At 39.2% G+C, this 24,272-nt stretch overlaps 1 protein-coding gene across 1 annotated transcript in view; it reads left to right on the top strand.

Moving 5' to 3' along the window:
- CCDC192 (coiled-coil domain containing 192) overlaps positions 1-24,272 on the top strand; it is a 191,479-nt gene that overhangs the window by 119,989 nt on the left and 47,218 nt on the right. The window contains exon 5 of the mRNA XM_061150862.1: positions 11,919-12,051. Coding sequence (XP_061006845.1) covers positions 11,919-12,051 — 133 coding nt within the window. The remainder of the gene's footprint in view (positions 1-11,918; positions 12,052-24,272) is intronic.

Below are 24,272 nucleotides of genomic sequence, written 5' to 3'. Positions count from 1 at the left end.
AGCCGGGTTCATCTGTGACTCGATACTGTTAGTTTAGAAAAGGCAGATAGAGTTGAAATTAGAGAAAGCAGATGTCAATTTTGGAGAAGGTAATGGCAACCCACTCCAGTACTCTTGCCTGGAAAATTCTATGGACAGAGGAGCCTGGTGGGCTGTAGTCCATGGGGTCGTGAAGAGTCAGACACGACTGAGAGACTTCACTTTCACTTTTCACTTTCATGCATTGGAGAAGGAAATGGCAACCCACTCCAGTGTTCTTGCCTGGAGAATCCCAGGGACGGTGGAGCCTAGTGGGCTGCTGTCTATGGGGTTGCACAGAGTCGGACACAACTGATGTGACTTAGCAGCAGCAGCAGATGTCAATTTTCACTTCCACACATGATATTTGAGCAAAATTAGAGCATATTATTCAATTTTGGCCACAGCACTTAGCTTGTGCGATCTTAGTTCCCAGACCAGGGATTGAACCCTGATCCTTAGCCTTGAAAGCACCAAGTCCTAACCACTGGACCACCAGGGAAGGCCTTATTCATTCTTTCAGATCATCAAGAAGTATTTACTTGTTGTGTATCTCCTGAACTTAAATTTCACAGAACTCTGACTGATACTCATTCTTAACTGGGAGTTGGGGGAGGGAATCAGATTCAGTCCAGGGTGTCCCAAGAATGCATTTCTGGGGCCATGACATTTCCAGATCTGGTGATCTTGAGTGAAGCCAATGTTGTCCCCACTATTACCAAGGATGACCCGGAAATTCAAGTCTAAAGGACCACTGATCAAATGTGGCTCCTGTGGGTTTTTCTGGGTCAGGACCAGAATAGACAACTCACCATTTGTCTAACTTGAGAAATCTTCAACCTGTTCCTGATGAACAACTCATCTGGTTATCCCTAAATCTTTTTACAATCAATCTCAGACTCTGGAAAGTGTGACACCACAAGTTTCTACAAAAAGATGAGGCAAATAGCTTTAAGCCCAGTTCACCCATTCCCCTCCCTATTCATTATCCTTACCTATCTCACAGACAAGGGTGTGTTGATGGGAACAGGCTTAGAGGTCTACCAGATAGGACTCCAAGACTAAGACTACTTAAAGACTCCTGTTTGGAAGTTTAGATTCATGTGCTATCTTTTCACTGCTAGCTTTCTTAATGGAATTAGAGAAAGTACCTTGCTAGAGAGTAAAATGAGAGAGACAAACTCTTGAGTCCAACAAAACCAAGAAACAGTCCATATCTGATGACTTGTCTTATAGCAGAGACATTTGTCTAAACTTGTTAAAGTATGCAATCTGAAACTTGCAAATATCTACATAGCAAAAGTTCCCATCACTGCCACACCTTCCCCTGGAACCCCGCCTTGAGTCTTTGCATAATTATTCACAATGCCTCTTTCAGTGGGTTATGCCTTTGCAACATCATGTTGCACTCATAAAAGCCAATTCACATACATCAGATTTTGAAATTAAACTTTTTTAAGGACTATTGGAAGTAACTATACACAAATCCAAATAGCCTATCTCACCATCTGTGACATGTGGCTTCATGACATGAATGAGATAGCTTTTCTAAATAATAGAGGACAAGACCAAAAAAGTTTAACTAAAATTATAGCTAGAATATAAGGAGTGAAACTAAATTTAGGTTACAAATATTGCCTGTTTCCCCATATGCTCAGTCACCTTCACAGAGCAGGACTGACACCTTTTTAGTATAGAAGTTTTCTGGTGTGGCAAACCACTGCTCTTTCTTGGGGGTCTTCTTTAAAGGTTTATGAGATAGGTTGCCCTGATGGTCAAGAACAGAAACTGCACAAAAACCCTAAGGGAGAAACTAAGCTGATGATCTCAGATTGAAAAGCTTTAGCTAAAGAAAGCAAAGAAAACTTCTGTTGCAGCATTGGAAGCATGGGTTTTCTTGTCATCAAATACACAGACTGCAATGTCACCAACACTAGATAAAAGGTCATCTATCACACATGCATCATCAGTACACATTCACAAGATATCAAGAATATGAACAGAATTGAGGAAGGGACTGTAAAATGTCTTTGCAAAGATACCCCCAAAGTGACCTTGCATTGCAGCTCTTGGACAAATGAACTCTAAAGCGCTTCAGTTTTGATCATTGGATTGTATCTACAGTTATCAAGACAGTATGTTTGAAATTTATTTGAATATCAACTGTTTAGGGACTTCCCTGGTGGTCCAGTGGATAAGACTCCATACTTCCAGTGTGGAGGACACAGGTTCAATCCCTGGTCAGGTAATTAAGATTCCACAAGCCACACAGTGTGGCCAAAAAAAAAAAAAAAAAATCTTATCCCAACATTCCTATATTAAACTGGCTCAAAATACTCAACTCCTCAAATGGTCTTCAAACCAGTCTTTACCATATTATTGCTCTTCCCCATGGCTCAACAGGTAAAGAATCTGCTTGCAATACAGGAGACACAGGAGACATGGGTTCAATCCCTGAGTCAAGAAGATCTTCTGGAGAAGGAAATGGCAAGCCACTTCAGTATTCTTGCCTGGGAAAACCCATAAACAGAGGAGCCTGGTGGGCTATAGTACAAAGGGTCACAGAGAGTCAGACATGACTGAGCAACTAAATATGTACATCAACTGTTTGCTGTGTACCCATAGCCTCTTGAGGAAATCGATTTTTCTAACTGAAGGCTAGGACTGGTATCCTAGGCAAACTGAAGGCTCCTGGTATCCTCTTTGAGTCTGTTTTACCTGTGACTTCCTCTTTATTATTGTGGATAGCTAAGAAGAAAATGAGAATAGGAAAATCAAGAAAAGAGAATGCTCAGGGAGCAATAATTACTGAACTGTTAGACACTGCCTGAGGTTTTAGATGAAAGTCATTGGTCTCAGCAAATGTGAACGAAGATCATTGATTCTGTTGTCACTTCCTAGCAACCGCTTCATTAATTTATTCTCTCCACTTGAATTTGTATTGTCTGACCAATTTAACATTCAAGAGAATCTTCCATTTCAAGTGAAAGAGTTAAAAAGACAAACCACATTTTGTGCTAGGAATCAAGCTTGATGCTTTAATTCCTGGTGATTTCTCCATATGCATTTATATGCCCAGAGTCAAATTAACTGTCAAACGTGGCTTGCAATAAACCTCACTGGAAATTTTAGATTTTCTTCGGGAGAAACTTGACTTCAGATTCTTACTGTTTATGAAATTATTTTTGTTTCCAGACATATACCAGATTAAAGCAATTTAAAAATTAAAGACTAGACAAATTGCTTATTTAATTGCATCCATAGGATATTCAACCACAGATATCACTGTAAAGCCCTTTGCTTGATAATTCATCGACAAGAACCACCATCTCAGAGGTTCTACTTATAAAGAATGAAGATCCTAAAATAATCATAACACTGTCAATACAATGCCACTCTAGAATTTATAAACATTCACCCTGACACTTACTTTTAACATTATAAATATTAATACATTTTTATATGAGGTTAGATCCACTTCACCTTAAACTTCTGCTGTAAAGCTGTTTCAATTTTGCATTAAGAAAGCAACAGTTTTTAAAAACGTTGTATTTCATGGGGAGAAAATACACATCACACAAAACTTCCTACTGTGGTGCGTTCTCTAATTTCTCTTAAACAGTGTACAAAGTTATTTTATGTCATATGAGAATCATTTCTCCTCTTATGATAATTTCATTTTCTCTATTTAGATTTCCTTGTGATGTATTAAGTTGTCCTCATGGAGACTATATTCCCTGTAATTTCACCACTCTTAGAGAAGAGTAGAGTTTCTGAAGGAAACGGATGTTTCTTGGGAAGGTTTACTTAATTTGGTTCTTTACCACACAGAAAAACCCTTCAAGGTGATATGAGCAATTTGGTGGTTCAGGATCTTAATTTTCTAGTCCACAAACACAGGCCTTTGCATTATGATTCAAGATAAGTCACAGATGGCCAATAGCTACCAATTTTTTCCCCAGAAGGCAGCCTTAGTCAATTCAAAAGGAGTGCTGAGCACAAGAAAAACCAAACAAGTATCTGCCCAATTACCAAGTCACTGCAGAGAAAAAGCTCTTATTTTTATAATCATGTTGGAGGAGATTAGCAGCACTGTCATTAGGCAGATATAGGAATTCTTTTTCACCACCTGTATTTTCTGTCCTCTGGCTTCTGTGCTCTTCCATTATGCCTCTTTGCCAATGTTACCAACACTTGTAGAGGTGGGGCTGACAAGCTGAAATTGCTTCTTATTCAGCTTTGGCCCCGTGGGCTTTCTCTGTCGCCAGAGAGGGTTGGACTGAAAAACAGCTTCCTAGCAGGCTCTGTTAGGTGTGATGAGGCACTTTCCCCTCTTTTCTCAGGGTGTGATTTGAGATGGTAAGTCCAAGAAGTAGATTTGGCTTGAGCAAGCGCTGGCTGCTTTTTCTTTTTATGATATCTACTGAACACTCAATTTTGTTCTGTGCTGTGCTCAGCTAATGAAAACTTATTTATTGCACCGTCGGTTCTTCCTCAAAAATCTCAGTTGTCAGCCGGATTCATGTTTACTGGGTAAGAATGTTGAGGCACAGTTAGGCTCACATAAAGAAAGAATGTACAAGGAGTACTTGTTAATCTCAGAAGTGGATTTGTTTGACTGAGTACAGATAGCCTGATGCTATATGAAAGCAAGTTGATTGGTCTAGCTTATTCCTTTGAAGTTAGCAGGATCTCAAGCACCTAAAAATTCTATCAAATGTAACTCTCATATAATATACAATGACCCTCATATATCATGTAGAATGGCATGATTCCAGTACTTCATGTTTCTGTATAAAGAGGGTTTGAAGGGAATGTTGCCTATATAATGACTGTTATTTTTGACAGTGGGACCTTAGAACTTGGGGATCTTGGTTACTGTTCCAGGTTCCAATCATACACCCATTCCCTGGCCCTTCAGCTCTTACAGCCAAAAAAAAAAAAAAAACATGATAGAGTAGGAAAAAACAGTGAGATGGAAAGTGAGAAAACCTGGCTTGGAGTCTTGATTTTTTCTATTTTATTAGCTGTGACTTTGGGCAAATTATGTCCTTTTACTCTGCTTCTACTTATATAATTCTAAAATGCTAGAAATGGGTCATTTGTTTTCAACTATTGCACCCAAATCTGTGTCATCTAAGGTTCAGTGATTCTACCTGATTTCCTTAATTGTACTGAGGGTGAGCCAATGGCTCAAATCTTCATGATCAGAAATTAGACTCTTCCCGCTTTAAGAAATTCTAAGTGGTTAGAATGGGCATCCTTGTCTTGTTCCTGATTTTAGAGGAAAGGCTTTCAGCTTTTCACCATTGAGTATGATGTCATCTATGAGTTTGTCATAAATGGCCTTTATTATGTTGAGATATATTCGTTCCATCTGTACCCACTTGGATGAAAGCTTTTATCGTGAATGAATGTTATATTTTGTCAAATAGTTTTTCTGTGTCTATTGAGATGATCTTGTAATTTTTATCCTTTCTTTTGTTAATGTGGTTACATTGATTGACTTGCAAATTTGGAACGACCTTGCATCTCTGGAATAAATCCCACTTGATCATGGTGTCATATTATAGGTGATCAGAAAGTGTCAGCTTTTCTCTGGCACATTCCCAACAATGACCCTTAAACCATATGAAGGATAGCTTACTATCTTTTAGGGAAACAAATCCCAACTTTTGGGTAATTTTATTGTTAGAAATTTCTACCTTATCATTGGAATTTATTCCAAGATAAAGTTTTTCTCTGTTTGGTATTTATCTTTACCCTCTCTTACATAAACACTTATTCCAGCATCTCTGGAAACTAGGACATCTACTGGCAAATTCCATCTCTCTCTCTAATAATTTTTTAGAGGGAAAGAAATGAGGCTTGGCTAAAACTATAGGTAAACTCTTCCCCAGTAGTGAGTCAAGATTTTTGTCTAATTACTGGGGTTTTGTTTTCTTTTTATTTGAAATTCCTAACCCTCTGGGTATGGGAAACAAAATTAAAATGTATTCCTAAGCATGTTGTAACATAAAATAAGCTACTTAGAAAGGAGGGATACTGCAAAGAACTGAAAAGTGTCAGCTATGATTTCTGAAGTCTGACTCTCTTGACTTTTTATAAAGGTGGTCACATGAGGCCTGGCTCTTGGTCAAGGTTGTAATGAGGCCTAAGGGTTTGTGCATAAGCTAGTTCCCCTGCAACATTACTAAATGAAATAAGACTAAATTACATTTTTTCATTTGTGATTTGTCTTTCATTAAAAGTATTTTGTAAGAACGATTCATCTGATTCACTCTTTGTCACTTCAGATGAATCAACAGAACATAATGATCACAATCTTCGGGGTCAATTCAGGATACTCTGATGAGAATCACTAGGAGGGCTAAGAACATCTAGCACAGACAGTCCTTAGTAGGGTTCATCAAATCTTTCCTTTATTTCCCAAGGTTCTCAAAAGATATCATGACAACCCATGCTATAAAGGCCTTGCCATCACACTTCAGTGCTACTATTTTATTACTGAGTCTGTTACACTGCCTTCTTCTACTCACTGTGACTATCTAAGGTCACCTTTACAAACCTAACAAATTAATGGTGCTCTCCATTAGTGAAGCCTTACATTAGCATTGAAAAGGAAAATCAGCATCTGGAATCAAAAGACCTTGGTTCTAGTCAATTTAGCTACTTCCTCAGTAAGAGAGCATGATTAGCTCTACTCAAGCTCTCTGGGACCTCATCTTTCTCACCTACAAATCAGAGACACTAATACAGATGACAATTAGGTTTCATCAATGAGCAGAGCTGTTGGAAGTGCAGGTTAAGGATAAAGAAGCCATATATGCAACCCAGTGTGAAAGAATCCCCAAGTCAAAGACTTGCCATAGAGTAGGAAGAAACATACATGGCACATATTTATCACTCCTGAACTTTTAAAATACTCACCTGAGGAAGTATAAATACAAAACAAAATAAGAGATGTGAAATTGATTTTTAAACTGAGTTATATCAAAATGCTACTATCACTTTTAATAGTTGCATTATTAATGATGGGTTATTAGAAGAGAAATGAAAAGAGAAACCTACCTATACCTTTTGCATTCAGATCATTCTCTTTCTCTTATATGTTCTTGGTAGTAAGCATTTTTATTAGTGGCCACCTGAAGATAAAACCCATCTTTTACATCTGCTCTCTAAATGAATGAAGGTGGGTTGGATGGGGTAGATTTCAAAGTGGAAAGAAGCTATGCTCTGGCAGGCCCAAGTCAGAGATTCCATGGGAAGCAAGAGGTCAGGCTTTAGAGTACCCTCATATCGTTTCAGGAAGGCAGCCACCTACTATGCCTAGGCATCAGGCCAGCTTTGGCAGGAGATTGGATCAAGGCTATTTGCCTGTCTGTTTCAGGACATTAAGTTTTGTCTACCCATACAAGGTGAGGAAGAGATCAATGCAATCATGCAGAAAACTTAATTTAGAGGAAGAAAAAGGAAGAGAAGAAAGAAAAGACACAAGTCTTGCTTTCACTGAAGTATATTTTTTGTAAAGTGTGACAGAGTCATCTTTAGAGAAGATCGTTAGTGTTTTAGTGGCCAGTTTAGAGTATCCTTGGTATGTTTCAAGGAATAATGACAAAAACCAGACAGACATTCCACTTCATTACAAGCATAGCATTGGGTACTGTCATCTATGTGTTATGTCATTTAATCCCCACCAACTCTGTGAAATGGCATCTAAGGTCTGGCGATGTCATGTCTGGCCTAATTTCTCATGGCCAAGAATTGACAAGGTCCAGCTTTAGAATTCGAGGCCATGATTTGAAGTGTGTGGAACGACTAAGAAATTTTAAACCGTGCTGGCAACTCTGTGTTGTAACTCTTCTATAAATAGTTCCCTGATTATTCCTAAATCCCATTGACTTGGTATAATGTAAGCTATTCAGCAATGTGATATGGATAAATATTTCCTTTTCAAAACACTGCACAAATACATGATTTCCTCCCTCTGTCCACCCTGTAGGAGAAGTAGGAAAAGAGCAAGGTAATAGGAATTTACCTCTAAGCTATAAAGCCTTCCTTTCCTTTCAGTAATCACTGAGGGGAGCTCCTAGTTACTAGGGAGACCATAACAGTGCAGTAGATTCAAGTACAACACTGGGGTTGCCTGGCTAGAGAATGCCAAAAAAGCAAAGGAAAATATTATTGTTACTGAAATCATTTGATGTCTATGACTAATAAAAAACATGTTGGCAAACTGAATTTTCAGAAATGCCCAAAGGGCTTAGTTAAAGCCATGAATTAATAGCATACAGTAGTTCTGTCTGGATAAAAGAAAAAAGACAACAATGCCAAACCATTTTAAAATTTATCTGAATAACCAAAAGATTCCAATAGAAATCTTAAGCAACCAATCAAGGTTCTTTAATTCAACTTTTAATTGAAATTCCTTCTTTCCTTTCTTTTACAGCTAAATAACAGTGTTACATATTTTGAGTCACATAATTCTTGAATTCTGGGGGACACACCAGCCTTCTTGGCCTTCTTAGCCAACATCTCACAAATCCCAGAATTATCTCTAAAGTGTCCCTGACAGCTGTATTCATCTTAGAGACTCAGAAAGGCTGAGCTGTCCGTTCATGCAAGTGCTGTGCCTCAGGAAGACTGGTGGCAGCTAGGGGTAGATGGAGCTGGGGCTAAGTCAGACCTCCAATTACCTCTTGACCCAGGCCCCAGAGGTTACCATGGGCCTGCCTGAAGATGTTCATCTGGATTCTGCTTGATCGTGCCCAGAGCAGGAGGCCTTTGCTAGAACATATCCTATCTTGCTATGGATATAAGCTCTGACTGTTGGAGGGCGCTTTCTCATGCTGTGCCAAAATCTGCCTGCTCATGTTTTCTATCCCTGGTTCCGCACACTATCTCTGGAACAATACTGTTTGACTCAACTTCCTCTCGTCTTGAATAGCCCTTTAGATAACTGAAGCCAACCATCATAATTCCCTGACATACAGTCTTCTCCAAACTAAATATCCTCCATTTCTTTCTCAGATCATAAGGCAAAAATATACAGACATTATAGCAATAATAAGAGACAGAAAATATATAATCATCATAAGAGAAAGACAAAAAGGTGGTCTGGAAACGAACTTTTTTTTAAAGAGTTGTTTTTCTAACTGGAAAACTGAAAATTTTAAGTGATTTTGAGAACTGTCTCTTTTCACTGAGTTCCTGCATGCTTGCCATCAAGCCATCCCATCAGAATGGAAATGTGGCTTGCCAAGGATTTTTCTTGTTGACACCACACCAGCTCCTAGTGATCAGCCATCAGTTCTCACTAACTTGCATTTATTTTTGCTTTGTTTATTTAGGGTCAATGCCCACTTTGAGAAAAGTTTCTGGAAGGTTACTTATCTGCTATGAATAGCTGTGACATAATTTCAGAATTTGAATACCATCTATTAAGAATTAAGGGAGGGACAATGTAAGGAAACTGAATCCTTAGTTATATCTCCTCCCCAAGTTTTATTATGCAAAATTCCAAGCATACAGAACAGTTGATGTAATTTTACAGTAAACACCCATATTCTTCATAGCTAGACACTACAATTGACACTTTGTTACCTTCAATTCATCACTTATCTATCAGTTTCTTGATCCATCCATCAACCCATCTGACTTTCTTACACATTTAAGTGTTAACAGTGCTCATCAGTACACTGAATTCCTGACACTTGAGCATGTATATCATTCAGTTCTTTGTTGATGCTTTTCATTAGCACTCTTTTCTGAATTCCTCTTACTATTCTTTCCCTCATTCTCTCCACTTTCTTTTCTTACAGAAAAGAAAACTTCCTTTCTACACCCTTCCTCCCACTTGCCATCCCCCAAAGTTCTAAATGGTAAAAGGAAATGTGAAAAATCTGAGCATGGAACTGGTCTTGAAGCAGCCTCAGGAAATGTCCCTCATAGGTGTGAGCTCCATAGACCTGGGAGAGACGAGGTTCTCATGAACAAGCCGATGCAACCAACTTACAAGAGAGGGAGGTATAGAGCAACAAGGCAACAGAATTTACTGTGAGAAACACAGCTATCAAATACTTAGGCATTTTGTACAATACTACCTTGCTTCATCAGCTTGACTTCTCCCTGAACTAAGCTGCATAATGCGCAAATTATGAAGGGTTTAGATGAACAGAGACTCACAGAAAGACAGTAAGGTCTTAGTGACATGGAGCAGAGATCTTATCAGCACTTTTTAATAGCTGGCCAGAACAGTGTCCGATACCAAAAGGATGCTTCATAATTAGTGCATGTATGCGTGTGAAGTCGCCTCAGTCATGTCTGACTCTGTGTGACCCTATGAACTATAGCCCGCCAGGCTCCTCTGACCATGGGATTCTCCAGGCAAGAATACTGGAGTGGATTGCCATGCCCTCCTTCAGGGGATCTTTCTGACCCAGGGATCAAACCCATGTCTCTTACATCTCCTGCATTGGCAGGCAGGTTCTTTACCACTAGCGCCATGGAGCAGAGATCTTATCAGCATTTTTTAACAGCTGGCGAGCACAGTGTCCAACACCAAAAGGATGCTTCATAATTAGTACATTAAGAAATGAGGACATGAACGCTAACTACCCCTCTAGTAGAATGGCTGTGGCTCAGGGCGCCTCTCCCCTGGACAGGCTGAGTGAACTTTGCCCACGTCCGTCTGCTCTTCTAGCGCTCTTCAACGAAGTTCCAAGACCACCATTCTCCTTTGAACGATGCGTTTTCTTTTATCAGTGCATATGCCATTCATTAAGCTTTCAGGACGTCCTAATCTTGAGGTCTATGACTATCTAATCCTGTCTTTGATAAACTGATTTTATTGGCTTTACTCTCAAAACAAAAGAGTGATCTCCTGCTGCTTGAGTCTACTCTTTTTAAAGATCCGGGAACACTGTCTTCCCTGATGAGCAAAAACCATTCCTCTCACTATCTCAAGATTTATGTCCGATAAGAAATGTTAGCCATTTATTTTCTGGGCTTCCTAATTACCAGCCCACAAAGACTTGGCAAGGTGAGCTTTTCACTGGAAGGGCAGCACCACAAAAATGCCGGCACAGCACTTCTCACAACAGATTCTCTGTAGTTGCAGAGAAATCCAATTGTGACAAATCAAATCCATTTTGAGGACCCTAAGTGGAGTTTTCTAGTCATACAGTCTCAACGGGAATCCTTCGGTTATATAACAACTTCTTAATGTAGTTCCTTCAAAGGTTTCAATGTCACAAATCAGATTATTTTATAGCAAGGAATTCCTGTCCTTGCTATTTCAATTTCTTGAAAAATATTCTTTCCCCTGGCCACTTTCTCTATATAGATACCATAGTTAATATCTATAAACATCAACATTTCATGGAAATGCTTTAGAGTTTATTTGGATGCAAACTCTAAGGTGAAAATGACAAGAGAATCAAGGCTATGACTATTTCCTGTGAGGTTACTTACAGGCCAGGAAAAAAAAAAAAAAAACAGATGCTTTTTGGTGTTGGCACTTCAATGGTAAAATGACTGAGAGAAAAAAAAAATCAGATGCTTTTCAGTGTTGGCACTTCAATGGTAAAATTCAGACTGCCAGCTAGAGTTCTTTTCTAACTGCCTGTCTATATAAGCAGCCAACACACAAGGTTCAGATCCAGATAAAAACCCTTCAATAGGGTGAAAGATACTATGATGCAGATAGCAAAATTTTACTGTTGGTGGTTTCAATGCTCTGACAGGAGAGCATGGACCTCAAACAGGACTTGGTCTAGGTGAACATGGAGCTCTTTCTTTTAGCTGGCCTTTAAAGGCTATGTTTGTTCAGACATCATTAGTTCTTTTTCTTCCTTTGATGCATCTGTCTCTAGTGATGGAAATTTTTTTTTTTTTTAAAGAAACTAAAGCACAAAAGGAAACTGAAAAAGCTGCAAACTGATCTGGCAATAGCTAAGCAAGAGGCTGCCATCACAGTCCTGGAACTCAATGAGAAGATCAAGACTCTATGTGAAGGAAAGCCAGCCCCTAGAGGTCAGTATTACCACGTGACAGTTACACACTGGCCCTGGGCCCTGGGTGATGCATATAGCTTCACTGGCAACAAAGCAGAGAGCAAGGCCACAGTGCCAGGCAGCACACTGGGCCAGCTGCATGCTGGCCGGGCCTGATCTCCATTCTGCTTGATTAGAGACATACAGAAACTGCGAGCTCCAGGCGGGGTGTGCTTCCACTGTGAGAAGAGCAGGGAATGAACAAGCAGTTCCTTCAAGGAAAGTCTCTGGGGCTGAAGAATAGAGTGAAACATCTGATCAGTGTCTTGCTGGGTGGCAGTGGGGAAAATCCAGAGCCCAGAGAGGAAGACCCAAGGCTCCCAGGGGTGGGTCTCTGAAGTGGGGCAAGGAGAAGGGCTTGTCTGAAAGTGTAGACAGGCTGATAGACCAAGACAGGCATGGGAAAGGAAAGAAATCTGTTTTAACAACAGGCTAACCAGCCAGAAATAAGCAGGGAAGACGGGCTGAGGGTGAAATCTGGGTGGTTCCGAAAAAGTTAACAGCCACTCTGGTATAGATGTTTTAAAAAGTCTTCCCTCAGAGATGATAAACACACTTGGAGGGGGCGGGGACCCTCAGATTGTCATCATCAGCAATAATAACAATTAACATTTGATATGACACACCAGGCATTTTGTTAAGCCATTTCATGTGTGTTTAATTCTCAGACTAATCTCTGAAGCAGGTATTAGTACATTTACAGGTTCCACAAGAATAAACGCAAGCTACCTGGCCCTAGGTTAGATGTGTGTGGCCACGCCTGGGCAGTCACCCCAGGGTGCCTATGCAGCTTTGGTGCAGAGAGGCAATTTCTCTGCAGCAAGAGCAGATCTTACTCTGCCTGGTGGATCTCCTGCAAAACTATGGTTCCCTGGGACGAATGTCCTCCTTTGATGTGCGGCGCTCTTGCAAAGCCAGGAACATGCAATTGTTCTTACTCTCACTTCCTCTATTACTCATAAATAATTATGGAAAAAGAGGAGGAATGTGGAAATAATGGAGGAGGAGGAAGTAGGTGATGTGGTGGCTGTAGAAAGTGAGACACTCCCAGCATCCTGACCGTATGGGAAAGCGTTTAATATGAGTTTGGTTTTAATTTTCAGCTTTGAATAGCACTTTCCCTAGCTGGAAATGGCATGTGACACCATCACCTTGAAACACATGGTTTTCTCTTTCCACAGAACAATATAGCTTAATTTGCTTTTACCACCATGAAACCTAAATGAATAAAGCCCATTAGAGAATATTATCCATTTAAAAGTCTTTATTCTAAGGCATCATAGCCAGATTTCAAATCAGTTGCATGATAGGAAGCTGACAATGATTGCACAGGAGGCTGGAGAAAATTTTCCTGCTCATCTGAGAGAAGTTCTCAATATCTCAACTGTACTTTGAATCTAGTGGAAAAAAGATTTTATTGCAAGTTATCTGATTCTTGTTACTCTCATTTTGACAAAAATAATGTCCTTTGCTATCTAAGGATGATTTTGTCCCTTTGATATTTTGATAGGTCAAAATTAGGATACTACTGGGTTACCAGGACTGTAACAATTGTGGGGGATGTTAGAAAATATTAAATTCCACCTTTGCTTCTTTGTCCACTTTTATCTCTGTATTTCTGTCTAAAGCAGGGAAAAATTATCTGTGCAGGAAAAAACCAAAAAAACCTAAAGTATTATGAACAGATATAAATTTAAATAAAGCCAAATATTCCAAGGTTAATTATGGATGAAAGTACTGACTCCCTATAGAACCTATGTATTGCTTCTCTTATTTGTTGGAGAAACTGGGTCAGTAGATGGACATACAGCCTGAAGCCCTTAAAACGAATATTTGCACAGTCTTACTCTCCTATGGGTTCCAAGCAGCCTAACCCTGTGTTCAACAGCCCGGGAAATTATTATCAAGGCTCTTGTGGCCCCAGAGTAACATGAGCTCTTGTTCTCAGAGACTTTGGTCACCTTGCCCTACCTCGAAATTGATTTGAAAGTAAAGTCTGAAAAGATGTAGGTAACTTTAACACACAATGGCTCCCATTGAACTGCAAACAATTAGGGCTGACCCACCTCCCACACACATTCCTTGACCAGAACACCACTCCTTCCCCGCTTTGTCCTGTGCCCTTTGATAAAATGTTTGTTTTTGGTTTTCAGACCTCTGTTTGCCAATGACAGATACCCTCAATCATAAGAGCTTATGATTGGGTGATTATGAGAAAGGGTGATTTATTGGCACAAGCCCAAACAAACTGAGAAACGGCATGCTCAGCCTTCGAGTCTCACAGATTCAGGGACTCAAATCCCATCAGGGCACTCTGTGTCTCTCTACTTCTCTCTGCAGTGAGACTTTCATTTCCTCAAGAGGGATGTCTGGAGACACTGAAAACATGGCCACAAGCAGCCAAGGGCTGCCCTACTTATCCCTTCTCCAGAGAAGCAAAAAAAAAAAAAAAAAAAAAAGTATTTTCCCACCAGCTTTCGTTAGGAAAAGTATGAGAAGGTACCTTGTCCTGGCTTGGGTTGGGTACTTATTCGAGCCCATGAGTCTATCTTTGGAGCTGGAGGTGGGGAAGTATGGTTGGACAAGCTTGGTTATGCACCAACCATTGGATGAAGGGGCAGAAGGAGCGAAGGGTGGGACAGGAGGCTATTGTGGCTGCTGGATCCCAGAAGTACAGGGCTGGACTGGGTGAAGACCCTGAAACCCTGTCTTACAGGAAGGGCTAGCCTGTTGCAGCAAAGAAACATGTCCAACCTACTCTCAGTGTGATCAAGCTAAAATATAATAAAACGCTTTAAAAATCACCCATCCATGAGTATTTGCACTTTTTCAGTGGATTCTTCTTGATGAACAAAAGACCTTCATGATCCAAAGATATTAATGTCCAATGGTAACAGATTCTATAACAGAGTGAACCTCTTTGGGAAAGGAGACCCCTTGCAGCCCCCATCATGTGACAGCATAGTTGCCAACTCTGAAGTTCAGTTTTATGGTAACAAGTGAAATTGCAAGAGGGGAGAAAGGGTTGATTCTAAATTACATGTTATCTGGATTAACACAAAGCTACTTCTCTGCTGTAGTTACAAGCCAGTGCCTACAGTTATAATGAGCAGATTAATGAGATAGAGTCAAATAAATTAGAATTTCTTTCTATGCAAATGTGCACAATTTTTCAGTTTGGTTCATTTTCTAAGTAAGACTATATAAAAGGTTGCCATTCAACTCTTCTGATCAGAGGAATGCCCTAGAATACTAGGGATACTTTTAAGCATGTTCAAATTGATGGAGCAGTGAACTATCAAACATTTTTTTTTTTTTAACACGTAAACACATAAAATGATTTCACTGGCTTCATACTTAAATAACCTCCATGGAAATAAATGATTTAAGTCAATGGAAAGTTCAACTGAAAAGAAAAACACCTTTATTATAAAACTGGCACAGCAGGAAACTTACTTACAGTCTGAGTGTTGTTTGTTGATTTTTACTTTGTGAAAATAATCACAGCCCAGGGCTGATTCCTTGCCTCTTTTCCACAGCTGGCACCTGAAGTGCTTGTCGTTTAATTTACTCACAGAATTCAGTGAAACGCCGATTGTACCCATTCAAAGCTTGAGTCCATCTTTTGGTAAACATTAGTATGCAGGAATCTAAGGCTAGATTTCAAAACAATCTGCTTCCTTTGGTTTTGGAGCAGAAAATTACTTTGTAAAGGACCTGAGTGAGTTGAGTCCTGGCACCTAAGTATCAAGTCACCTGCTATGATGAAAGCTTGAATCCTTGACCAGAACATTCAGGACCTGATTTGTAGATTTCAAGCTAGCACACTAAAGGGAATGCACTCCTCTGGGTTTTTTTCCCTTTTAATTCTTTTCTCTTAATATGCACAGCTGGTATATCAAATAATGTACGTCTCATTCCCACAGGCAAGTTCCCAATGTCCTACTGAAAGCCGTGCCAACTTTAAGTCATTTCTTGGTTTTACTCTCATTAAGAAGACACTGCTCCAAACCAAATATCATATATTAATGCATGCATGTGGAATCTAGAAAATTGGTATAGGTGATCTTATTTGCAAAACAGAAATAGAGACACAGACGTGGAGAACAAATGTATGGACACCAAAAGGGAAGTGTGAGGGTGGTAGGATGAATTGGGATATTTGGATTGACATATATACAGTATGTATAAAACTATGTATAAAGCTGAGAACCTACTGTATAGCTCAGGGAACTCCCCTCACTGCTCTGTGGTGTCCTAATGGGAAATAAATGCAAAAAGAGAGGGGATATATGTATACGTAGAGCTGATTCACTTTGCTGTACTGTAGAAATTAACACAACATTGTAAGACAACTATACTGCAATACAAACGAATTAATAAGAAAAGAACAAGTCAAACAAGAAGACGATGACACTCCCAGGTAGTACAGGTATATCCCAGGGCAAGCTTATCGAGGACTCAGGGTCTAAACAGAGCCAGACACTTTTGAGGGAGCCTGGTCACAGGATTGACTTTCCAGTGACATAAAATTACTTTAAAACACTATCTCATTAATTTTAAGAATAGGACTTGCTGTCCTATACCATCATGAAAGTCAGGAGATACATCTCTTTGACAAAACCCCAGAGCCAACTCTAACCAGCATTCTAAAGAGTATCTTTTATCTTGATGTCCATCCCTAGGCACACAACCCAAACCCCCTCTCCTTTTTATTACTCCTTTTCCAAACCTTCTTGGGAGAAAAACTCCTATTGCAACTAGATTTTAAGAAAAATGGGATTTGAGGGTGATAAAAATGTTCTGGAATAAGGTAATGACAATGCTTGCACAACACTGTCAATATAGGAGGACCATGGAATTGTACACTTTAAAATGGTTAGCATGGTGAACTTTATGAGAATTTTATCTCAGTTAGAAAAAAACATAGTGATTAAAACAATCCTTGCAAAGATGTAACACCCTGTCAAGTGTAAGTATGTTTTAATGAGAATGCTTTGGGCCTAAATAAAATCTTGCCTTGGTAGGATTCCAAGCTTTTAGAGAGCCAGTCATGTTAATATTTATTGGAGTAAGACTAGTCTTGAATAGTTGTCCATTTGTGTCTAGTTTTTTAAACAATGCCATCCTTCTCCTCTTCTACTGTCTCTCAACTCTCTGAAAGGCTGGTGTTCCTCAGACTAGGAAGCAATTACTTGACCAACAGTTCTGCACACACTTCTTTCACCACTGAACACAGATTTTTATTTACAGGTCTACCTAGAATTTTCTAATATGGTAACAAGGAGGACTTTGGATTCTCACAGTTCCAACTTTTGGGACTTTGTTATAAACTCTGCTCACCACCCATGGCATCAGACCGCATGAAGCCTGGTTTGATATTTGGTCAAAACACAAACAGGCAGCCTGCACTCCCCTACTGTTGCCAAGGGTGTTACTGCCTTGATGGAAAGGGACAAGAACTCCGGGGAAACAAAAGGTGGAGATTTCCCCACCCACATAATTATCCCTACATTTGCAGAAAGAAGCTTTCTTTTAAGCACTCCTGCTGAATCCTTAAAGAAGCTATTCCATGGTGGGGTATTTTACATCTAGACCAATAAACACCAGAAATTAACAATAGGGAGCATGAGAGAACATAGGAATAATAACTTCAAGATGTGCTTTCTAAGTGTAACAAGTTCCTCAGGATTTTTTTGTATTTACCTCATGGAAATAGCTTATATTTATCTTTATAATCCCTTGACTCATTTAGAGATTACCTGTCAGGTTCGCCTCTTCCTTTGTCCACTGAATTCTTCCTGAAATGGAGCCACTTCCTGGAATAGAGCCCCAAAGCCAAAGCCTTCACATTGATTTCAGAAGTTCCCTCAAGGATAAACAACTTCCTAGGAGTCCCTGAAAAGCTTAGAGATCTTCTTGCACAAAGATCCCTAAAAATCTTTCTTATTCCATATGTACAAATCTGGAGTGGTTCTAATTTTCAAAAGGACATTGTAGAGACTCATAGGCCTAAAAATAGCTCATGTGAAAACTAGGCGTCACTTAGGACTTTGTTGGTTGCAAGTGACAGAAACCAAAATGAAGCTAGTTTAACACAAAAGAAATTTTACGAGCTGCTAAGGCTGGCAGTGAGGCTGAGCACAGAGTTTCTGAACTCTTCTTGGACCCCAAGTGACCTCTTGCAGGCACAGACCAGGAAAGATCCCCTGGCTGTCTTGACTTGTCAATCTTTAGCGAACATCAGTTTCTGCCTGCTCAGAACAACATCCCTTTCTTTTAGTAACGGAAACATGGTTTTCCTTTGGAGAACTATGCCTCTCCTGTTCTCTGTGGTCTGTTGGGACTGTCAATCACACTGTCGCCTTCCTACTTGACCCGAAAAGGCCTGTGACAAGCTGAGCCAATCACACTCACTTTTTTTTTCAGGAATGTGAATCTTGAGCTGAGTTGAATGAAGAAGGGCAGAAAAAAGCAGAGTTAATTCATCCTGTAGATCTGGCCCTGCCCCCTGAGGAAATTGTCTCTGAACTTCTGATATCTGACTAACTTCACAAGGTTGGGTTGTTAAGCATTCCTTCAACGCTTGAGAGCTTTCCCATATCCTTCCTATCAACTTATTTTTTTGCTTAAAGTAGTCTGCATTGGCTTATAATACTTGGAACCAAAGAACCTTAATTTGTACCAAACTAAAGGGAACAAAAGTCTTCCTCACTCAGTGGTAAAGAACTCAACTGTCAACACAGGAGACGTGAGTTCAATCCCTGGATTAGGAAGATCCCCTGTGAGGGAATGGCCACCCACTCCAGTATTCTTGCCTGGGAAATCCCAAGGACAGAGGAGCCTGGCATGCGACAATCCATGAGGTTGCAGAGTCAGACATGACTAAGCAACAAACTGATGACAAAGGGAATACAACTTATTTCTCACAGATTCGATACAGAAATCTCAAGGAAGACATGTGATTGACTGTAGTTGTACCATATTCTTATCCATGCATCACCTGCTGTGCCTAAGACAACAGGATTTTATCAGAGGCCACATCTGGGTCATGTGCCAAAGGTCAAGGGCTAGAGGATATTACCAGAAAGAAGATGCAAAAAGTTTCTGGACAGAAGACCAAAACAAAACAACAAATCTCTCACTATCCCCTTTAATCTATTTTAGGTAAAGTTCACAAACTTGGCGAAGATAGCCATGAGGTGAAGATCAGTTTTATCTTGCGAGGAAAGTACAAAATTTCTCTTCCTTCTCTCCCTATCATTTTCAAACTGCATATTCAAGCCCTTCCTTGCAAAAAGTCTGGAAATTTATTTATTTTATAATTAACAAAGGGTAAGAAGATCCATTCTGAAATTTCTGGGTGAGGGCCAGTATTTGCTAGCTATACCAGCTGTGGGAATTCAATGATGTCAAGGCCCCCTCCCTCCTTTGTTTCTGAGACTAATTTTGGAATTATACTATTATCAGGAAATGGTGCTCCCTTCCTTCTGTCCATCCCTTAGGAATAGCTTTATTATTATTATTTTTTTTAAGTCTCCTGGCTCCTGTATCCAGAGAGTTTGGATGAAAGGGCAAGCACCAGCTAAATGTCAGACAAGGCACATGGGAATTAGAGCTTGATCAATTTCAAAGGTTTCCTAGTTAACCTTGGAAACTGTTATGATTACCAGAAGAGAATGTGCTGTTTTGGAAATACTGCTTAAAAAAAAAAAGAAAGAAAGAAAACCCAGACCAGAGCAGAGAAGGAAAATACTTCCTTCCAAGAAATGAGAAATGTACAGAGAAATTTTGAGCACTCCTCTGTCAAACAAAGCAGATGGAGATTTGTCAACAGAAGATGAATTGGAGAGCTTGAGGTTACAAACAATTGTCAGTCAGCTATAGATACTGGTGCAGCTGTTCCTACTACAAAAAACTCTTAGTGCCAAAGTAGAAAAAGTGAAAAATGTTCTCTCCTGTACTCCCCAGAAACCACAATGCTATTTTATTTAATGACTCAGTGTTTCCTGATAGGAGGGTAAAGTTACAGGCCGGCTACATCAGTCATATGCATAAATTTGGAGGAATGAGGGGTGTGAGGGGAGTGTGAACTCATTGAATCAAATTTAGAAAGGATGCATAGGACCAGACTATACCAGAAAGGTGGGAAACTTCTGTTTGAAGACATGGGATTTCTTTCTGGTCAGTGGGACTGTGTTAGGTTTATATTCTTACGCATACATTAGATAACTATGTGCAATGTAGTAGTCTGGAAGAATATTTGTTTTTAAAGATATACTGCCTTGGAATAGATTATTACCCTATTACACCTTTAATTTTTTCCAATCAAATAAAGCCACAATTTGATACTGGACAAAGAAGATAGAACTAAGAGGAAACAAACAGGTAAAGAAAGAGGAACAACATTATTCCTGATTTGTTTAATACGGATTGGATCCAGGAGAAGAGTGTTCATCATGCTGGCATACTAATCAGTGCCTACAAGATCTGAAAACATCACTGCTCTTCTGCAGATGCTTTCCTTAATCCCAGAAATGATCAGAGAATGTCACTGTGATTTTCCAGTACGACCTGAAGTCCTGCCGTGACAAGCTGTCATTTCAACCTGGGCACACTGTTAGAACATCTGCCCCACAAAGAGGACAGCCTCAACATTTTACAAAGGCCCCTTTTTGTTTCTGAGCAATTTCTCGTGAATAAAGAAGGAGCCCTCTTCCTGTTTCAGGGAATTCTGAATAGAACTTGTCACACAGAAAAGAGAAATGCTCTCAGCCACAAACAGAATTTGTACCTTCATGAAGTGATCAATTATAACCCTGAGGTGAATTTCTGAGGTCAAGAAAATAAAAGGATACAGGAGAGATGGTGGAGCGATACATGAATGCTTCATGCATGGATGAAAACAAGGATTCTTAGGAGTCCTCAAAGGCAGAACAAGCATTACAAGACTCAGGTCAATCAGATAAAACTTATTTCATTCTGTAGAAACCTAGTATGATCTTAAAAGATCCTAAATTTATAAGGTTGTTGTTCAGTCACCCAGTCATGTCCAACTCTTTGAGACCCCATGGACTGCAGCGTCCAAGCCTCCCTGTCCCTTACCATCTCCCAAAGTTTGCCAAATTCATGCCCATTGCATCAGTGAGGCTATCCAGCCATCTCATCCTCTGATGCCCTCTTCTCCTTCTGCCCTCAATCTTTCCCAGCATCAGGGACTTTTCCAATGAGTCGGCTATTCGCATCAGATGACCAAAATACTGGAGCTTCAGCTTCCATCTTCAGGGTTGATTTCCCTTAAGATTGACTGCTTTGATCTCCTTTCAATCCAAGGGACTTTCAGGAATCTTCTCCAGCAACACAGTTTGAAGGCATCAATTCTTTGGCACTCTGCCTTCTTTATGGTCCAGCTCTCACAATAGTATGTGCCCACTGGGAAGACCGTAGCCTTGACCATATGGACCTTTGTCAGCAGATAGATGTCTCTGCTTTTCAACACATTGTCTAGGTTTGTCATGGCTTTCCTGCCAAGAAGCAATCGTCTTCTGATTCCATGGCTGTAATCATCATCTGCCGTGATTTTAGGGCCCAAGAAGACGAAATCTGTCCCTGCTTCCTCCTTTTTCCCTTATACTTGCCATGAGGTAATGGGGCCAGATGCCATGATCTTATTTATTTTTAATATTTATTAGGTTATTGGATGGCAAAATTTTTTATCACACTGAACTGTCTATAACAGGATTCAGACTTCAGCTATTTAACATAGTCCCTTTTCAAGCCAGAGTAACACTTTTGATAGCTCTTTAGGGTGAGTAGGTTTTTCTAACCCAAGATGAGTGCTAAGGCCTCTCATTCTCACACTATGTAGCTAACTAAATTTCTGACGAAAGATAGTTAATTTCAATAAGCTTTTACTTTTTGTAATGCATGCCACAACCAGACACTATTCATTTTTATTTGCAGTTATACATAATGCTAATTAATTCATATATAACCTTTTTAAAAGATTACCTGGAGTTTTAAAAGCAGAATGCTTCTCATTTCAAAGTTTTAATGTCTTATATTTATAGTGATTGTATTATCAGAACTAAAAATCAAAACATTTATTAAAATAAAAATTTACATTCATATCCCAAAATGTTTGAAACCAGGACTGTACTACAGAATCCTAAATGTATTTTCAGAATACTTACAGTTCAAATAGGATTGCATGAGAGAGTGGAAATGGCATATTTACCTAATGTTATTTGTGGATCTTAGCAGATAAGAGTCTTGGAATCTTACAAATGAAGGTTAGTGGAATATAATTAATACCACAAATCCAAGAGAAATGTTGGGAGACCATGAGGGAAATATAGAGCTGACTACTCTGAAAGTAAGAATCAGTGCTTATCTTTAAAAATTGTATCATCAGAAGAAAAAATATTAGAAGCAGACCTTGCATAATCCATCTAAATGCTATACACATTCTCAGATGCAAGTGGCTGATCTTTTCTTTTTTACAACCATAATTTTTCTGTGTAAGTCCCAGGAGTCAGTAATTGAATTTGAGAAAAGCTGTCCTTCTGAGGTTGTTTCTGATCTAAAGCCAAAGGGAAGTAATTTAGTTAGCAGAAACTGTGGGTTCTAAACAAAGATGTATATATGGGAATATTGGCAAACAAAATAAAGTACCTTAATTTCTTTGTCAATAAAGCAGCATCAAGAAGCTAAAAATTCACTTCAGAATAAATTCTTAGAGAAATTTCTAAGGCATTTCTAAGGAAATTTCTAAGGAAATGGAAACTGGTTGAAGTTTCTTTTTTCCTTCATCATCAGCATATGCTGATGATCATTCTAATTAATATTACATAAAAAGTCTTTGGTCCTGCTTTAAAAACACTCCCAAAGAAAAATGAAAGACTTACTAGTCTTTTATTGCCTCACTTACATCAACTTTCTTCTTGCTTAATTTAAGGCAATAAATTAATATTCTTATCCTTTTTAAATGACTGATTTCACACATATGTTTCTATTTTAGTGAAATTTTATGTATTATTTCTGAATTTATTACATGCATCCATTATACTAAACACATTGCTTATGAACATTAAGCAAGAGTAAAAACAAAATACTGATTGAACTTCAAATCAAGGGAGGATTACAAGCATAATATATAAAGATTATACTAGAGAAAAAAAGTCTGCATGAAACAAATGAGGCCGAAACCTAACTGAAATGGTATAGCCATGTGCAACTACTAGAAATTTCCCCCAAAGTGCCAATCTGCTCATTTCATGAAGGCTTTTTCCTCTTTTTAAGATACTTTAACCCTTTACCCCTTTATTCCCCCTCCTGACTCTGTCCCCTTCTTGTCTTTTGATCCTTCTTCAGAAAGTGTTTTGGGACCACTTCCATCACCACTACCATCTCCCTACCCACTCACTAGCCTTTCTATGAATTATGCACCCATAAACTTTGTGCACACCATATCATAACATTTATTATATAAATTTCTCTTTATCTTTCTTTACTAATAGGCCCAGGGGCTCCCTGAAGAGAAACAGAATACATTTTGTTTTTTCTTTGTATCTACAGCCTACACAGTGTCTGATACTTGACGGTCATAAAATGTTGGATGGATGGACACTGAATAAAACTTAATGGAATTCTGTCCTAGTGCTTTGTTGCTTAATATGGTTATGAACTGCTAGGCATTGGAAAAAGTTTGCTTATAAAATTAAAAATTTAAAACCAACCTGAGTGGCAGATTTACCAGGAAACAGATTGTACTTTCAGATTGCCAGTAATATCTGTAGGACCACTAGCACAGCTCCTGGCTCCCTGGTAGGAGATGATCACATCCCAGGACTGATTTCAAGTATCACCAGGGAACTTCCCTGGTGGTCCAGCGGTTGAGACTCCACACTTCCATGGCAGGGAGCGTGGATTCAATCCATGGTTGTGGAACTAAGATCCCACATGTCATAAATAAAAAAATATTTTTGAATAAAAAGAATTGTTCTTTTAAAAAATACCTCTGATTCCTCTATACCATATTTTAGGAAGCTGATATTGATTTATCTCCAACTATGTTATTTTATGACTTTTTACCTTTTTAACATACACTGATGGTAAAACACATATATTTAGATGCCATAAAATCTAGCACTCAGGGTTCATATTCAAACATTATCATTTTAAAATGGCCCATCCTGTAAA

This window comes from Dama dama, chromosome 9, assembly GCF_033118175.1.
Source record: "Dama dama isolate Ldn47 chromosome 9, ASM3311817v1, whole genome shotgun sequence".
Lineage (NCBI taxonomy): Eukaryota > Metazoa > Chordata > Mammalia > Artiodactyla > Cervidae > Dama > Dama dama.
The sequence above is the reverse complement of the archived record's forward strand: the minus strand, read 5'-3'. Positions and strand labels throughout refer to the sequence as shown.